This window comes from Nicotiana tomentosiformis, chromosome 1 (genome assembly GCF_000390325.3).
Source record: "Nicotiana tomentosiformis chromosome 1, ASM39032v3, whole genome shotgun sequence".
NCBI lineage: Eukaryota > Viridiplantae > Streptophyta > Magnoliopsida > Solanales > Solanaceae > Nicotiana > Nicotiana tomentosiformis.
In genome coordinates this window covers 132,333,649-132,339,232 of record NC_090812.1, presented here as the reverse complement: position 1 = coordinate 132,339,232, position 5,584 = coordinate 132,333,649, and the positions used below count along the sequence as shown (strand labels likewise).

General features: G+C 39.8%; 1 protein-coding gene across 1 annotated transcript; it reads right to left on the bottom strand.

Annotated features, from left to right (window-relative positions):
- Window positions 1-405: 405 nt before the first annotated feature.
- Window positions 406-801, bottom strand: LOC138909840 (uncharacterized). Its single transcript, XM_070201057.1, has one exon. The coding sequence runs from the start codon at window positions 799-801 to the stop codon at window positions 406-408; it is 396 nt and encodes a 131-aa protein (XP_070057158.1).
- Between the last annotated feature and the right edge of the window lie 4,783 nt (window positions 802-5,584).

The window sequence follows — 5,584 nt, the reverse complement described above, 5'->3', positions numbered from 1 at the left end:
ATAACACACACCAGCAGTTCCAATTTTTTGACTAACTCCCAAAATTTCCAAAACTTTTGCGAGAGTCTCCCTTGTAATTGGGGCCTATCCACCTGCTAGAGAATCCCAAAACCAGTCCTAACAACATAACCATAACACAATGATGTAAAACAACAGGGAAACAATACCGACCACAATGTCATTAAACATTACGTTACTAAGGAGGAGCAACCTCAACATGAGCTGTACAGGGGAAACATAATTTATAGAAGGTTAGCTTTTAACATCATGGACACAATTACATATCTATTCTAATAAATTATGATACTTCTTATTCATCTCTTCCTCAGCCTCCTAGGTGGCCTCTTAGACTTGTTGGTTTCGCTAAAACACTTTCATAGAGGCAATCTCTTTATTCCTCAACTTTCAAACTTGCCTATCAATAACTGCAACTGGAATTTCTTCATAAGTCAATTCTTCATTAACCTCAATTGTATCAACTGGAATGATGAGTGATGGGTCTCCAACCACCTTCTTTAACATGGATATGTGGAACACCGGGTGCATTAAAGACATCTCTGGAGGTAGTTCAAGCCTGCTCGCCACCTGGCCAATCCTCTGAATGATTTTGTACGGTGTGACATACCTCGGACTCAGTTGTCCTTTCTTACCAAACCGCATTACGCCCTTCATGGGGGAAACCTTTAAGAATACCCAATCATCCTCTTTAAACCCCAAGTCCCAGCGACACACATCTGAATAGGACTTTTGATGACTCTGATAAGTTTTCAACCATTTTGTAATGATCTTAACCTTCTCCATAACCTGATGCACGAGGTCCGGTCCTATCAACTATGCTTCCCTAATCTCGAGCCACCCAATAGGAGATTTACATCTCATACCATATAAAGCCTCAAACGGTGCTATCTGAATGATAGCATGATAACTGTTGTTGTAAGAAAATTCTATGAGCGATTAATGATCATCCCAGCTACCCTTAAAGTCAAGAATACAAGAGCGCAACATATCCTCAAGCGTCTGAATAGTCCGCTCTGCATGCCCGTCAGTCTGTGGATGAAAGGCTATACTAAGATTCACATGATTACCCAAACCTTGCTAAAATGTCTTCCAAAAACTAGCCGTGAACTGTTCCCCCCGATCAGAAATGATAGAAACTGGAGTGCCATGCAACCTGAGTATTTCTTTGATATGCAACTAAGCATACTATTCCGCTGTGTCGGTAGCCTTAACTGGCAGGAAGTGTGCTGATTTCGTGAGTCGATCCACAATCACCCAAATCGAGTCAAACTTACGAGGAGTGTGAGGTAGTCCTACCACAAAGTCTATATTAATCATTTCCCACTTCCACATTGGAATTTCTATGTTCTGTGCCAACCCACCAGGCCTTTGGTTTCGGCCTTCACTTGTTGACAATTTGGATATCTCGCCACAAAGTCTGCTACATTCCTCTTCATATCATTCCACCAATAGACTTTCTTAAGATCATGATACATTTTTGTAGAACCCGGGTGCACGAAATACCTAGAAGTATGAGCTTCGGTCATGATTCTTTCCCGGAGACCATCCACATTTGGAACACATAGTCGCCCTTGGTACCTTAGTGTACCATCATCTATACCAGGAGAAAAGGCAATGGTCTCAGGTTTATGAATCCCTTCCTTCAATTGTACCAACAATGGGTCGTTGTATTGCTTTTCCTTGACTTCCACAACAAGCGATGATTCAAGAAGAGAATACAATACCTAAAGTGTTGTGGTGTCATTGAGGATAATTGTGGGCTGTTTTTGGCTGAATTTCACGTTGTTGCTACTGTATAAGGTGAGTATAACAGCCTACTAATTGTGCTTAATCTTGCTTGTATGTTGGTTAAGTTGTTAGGATGATAAACTACAAGATAATACTTGGATTATCTTGAGATGTTGTTGTTCTTGATGGATTGATTTGAAAGTTGCTCTTATGAACTTTAAGTAGCTGGAAATTATGCAAAATAAGTTATCTATGATATTTTTAGTATGATTATGTTGGTTTACATATCAATCTTGTTGAGGAAATTGGTAACTAGGAAAGGGAATTGCTATAAAGCACTTGGAAGTTGTCGACAGTGATATTATCTTGTGTTGGGCTATTTCGGGTAACTTTAAAATTGAGTACAAGGTTGGAAATCCTTTAAAAGGTAGTGGTTATTATACTGAATATATTACTAATTCAAGAATGATTGATAATGAGGTTGAAGGGTGCTAAAGGGATTCAATCTGAGCTTGCCGCTCGTCGTGATATGTTGATGACTTGTTTATGAAATATTTTTTTCCCTATTATTGATGTTGTTCTTATTGTATTGCTCTGGTTGTTGTTGTTGGTATATGGTATTGGCGAAGGCCATTGTCATAGGGGATATGCTGCCTAAACTTACATAAACGAGCTACTAGCTTAAGTTGCAGACTTAGCCTTTACTCTGCACCGATTTTGAATCTCCTTATGCTATGGTAAACTAAGTTGAGTTGTTTGAAGAGTTGCTTGGAAGCTATTAAGGACTCAAAGAGGTTAAGGTATGATAAGGCTAAACCTTTCCTTCATTTTGGCATGATCCAGTAACTACATGTGTTTGATAACGATACATAAAGAGAAGTTCATATTCCTGAATTTATGTACATTGTCCTAGTCTCATAAGTTACAACATTCTCCCTTATCGAAACTTCATATTCAGTTTAGTTTTGTCTTCTTTCAGCCAAGAGAGCAAAGAGTCTATTTATATACAGTATTACAGTATTTTCACCACCATCGAGCTATAATCAATGGGCAGGCCACTGTTGGGCAGGCCACTGTTGGGCAACCTCTGATCAGATGGTAAGTTATATACCGAGCCTACTATGGCCGAGCTCCTATGAGTGAGCCCAGAATGGTCGAGATACAGAGCCTAGTATGGCCGAGCGCCTATGAGCGAGCCTACTACGGCAGATCAGTTATACATATCGAGCCTTATAGGGCTGGAAAGCTATTTTACTTACTATATTGAGAGAGTCGAGTCAGTATCAATAGGTAAGCATATCTTCAGTTTATCTTTGACTCCCAGTTATTTTCAGTTATTATATTATCAGTTCAGTTCAGCTTTCAGTTATTCTATTGTCTTACATACTCGGTATATTATTTTGTACTGACATCTCTTTTACCGGGGACGCTGCATTTCATGCCTGCAGGTCCTGATAGATAGTTGGACAGACCCTCCCAACAGACAGAGTCTAATATCTGGTTGGTTGGTAAGCTCCACTTCCTCAGATTTACCAGGTCTAGACCTCTGAGTCCATTTTATATATACAGGTTTGATGGGTAGGTGAGGTCCTGTCCCGACCATGGTATAATTCAGTTATCTCTAGAGGCTTGTAGATGAGTCCTGTATATTTTGTATATCAGTGTTGTGGCCTTGCCATCCCCGTGTACATGTTAGTTTGGTATTGTCAGTTGTAGACATTCATGGTGGCCTCGTCGACCATGATTTGTAAGGTAGGCCTCGTCGGCCTAAGTGGAGGGTTACCCCTCTAGAGTTCACAATTATAGAGTGGTACGCTCGAGCCAAATATGGCACTGGGTGCCGGCCATGCCTCTCCAGGTTTGGGGCGCGACATATACCAGTCCAAGAGTATGATATTTGATGTTCGTTGATTATGCACATATATTCTTGTATATATGCTTTCTGTGTGATACATATTGGACTAGTAGCACGTGATCACACCGTGTGGATTGTGATATTGAGCACGTGGTCACGTCGGGCAGATTGTGATATTGAGCCTGTGACCATGCCGGGCGAATTATGATATTGAGCCTGTGATCACGCCGGGCGGATTGTGATTTTGATCCTGTGACCACATCGGGCGGATTGTAATATTGAGCCTTTGACCACGCCGAACGGATTATGATTATTAGCATGTGACTATGTAGTTAAACATGTGGATATGGATCCATACCCCTAGGGTTACCTTCTCATGTTTCTTCTTGATGGTGCACACGCGGTTTGAGGAAAACGGATATGTGGTTTGGTTCGGTTATTGGAATTATGAGTAAAATCTGGCCAATGTTTGATTTGGTTATTGCATTTCTTCTTTACTTGCAATTTCCTTTGTTGTTTACCTGATATATTTGCATATCTTCTTTGTATGCTAGATTATTGACTGAGCAAAGTACGTTAAGTAATTGTGTGCACGAAAGTAGTTCTTTCTGTGATTCATGACTTGATCATATTATTGTTTTGTACTTGTTGTATTTATGAACTGTACAGGTGATTAGCGAGTATCATTTATAATTCTTGCTTCTATTACTTTGCCAAGGTTAGTTATGATACTTGCTGAGTAAATGGGGTCGGTTGTACTCATATTACACTCCGTACTTAATTGTGTAGATCTAAGTGTTGGACCTAGCCACCAGTAGCCGAGGGTTGTTGCTGAATTATCTTTGCAGAGATGAGGTAGAGCTGCATCTTGACCGTAGTCTTGGCGTCTCTTTTCACTTTTGTACTGTTATCTATCATTCAGACATTATTGTTATTTGGTATTTCAAACTTGTATTTCCGTTTTAGAGCTCATGGCTCTGTATTTACTAGTCCCGAGGGATTTATTATGTATCGACACTATTATGTTATGTTGATGGCTTTAGACTTATATTATATTTGTCATTTCTGTTATTATGATTTGTCATTGTTATGTTCGGTTTGCCTAGCAAGTGCATCCATCATGACTGGTAGGTGGTTTTGGGTCGTAACAAGTGCATATGGGTGGTTTCAGTCCTAAGAGATTCAGGAGTAATTTGGAACACTTAGTTCCTAAGTAGAGGCATAAAGTTAAGAGAGTTGAACAAATTCTATGGGTTAACGAGCTCATATTGGTAATTTGAAGGTTCCAATAGGTTTGTATGATAATTTCAGACCTATAGGTATGTTTGGTTTAGTACCCGAAGGGTTTGGGCGTGATTCAGATGTATCTTGTGAAAGTTGCAACTTGAAGAACTTAAGAAAGTTTATATTTTGGTTTGGATCTTGATATAGCTTGTTACCACGCCGGGTTGATAACACATTCAATTTGTCCATGCTGCATGTGGATAAGGATCCATCCCCCTATGGTCACCCTCTCATGTTTCTCTCTTGATGGTGTACATGCAAATTGAGGAAGGATGATTCGTGGTTTGGTACTATATTGCAAATTCCATTTCATCTATTCTTGCAATTTACATGATTATTTACCTGATTTAGTTGCATATCATCTTTATATGCTGGATCATTGACTGAGCGGAGTACTTGAGTAATTGTGGGCACCAAGGTGGTTTTATCCGCGATTTCGTAATTTAATCATATAACTGTTTGTTCTTGTTATATTTATGAACTGTACAGGTCATAGCAAGTATCATTTTTAATTCTTGTTGCTTTTACCTCGCCGAGTTTAGTTATGATACTTGCTGAGTACATGGGGTCGGTTCTACTTATGATACACTCTACACTTAATTGTGCAGATCCAGTTATCAGACCCAGTCATCAGTAGCGGAGTTGCTTGTTGAGCTGATAATCGAGAGACGAGGAAACACTGCATTCTCGAACGCAGTC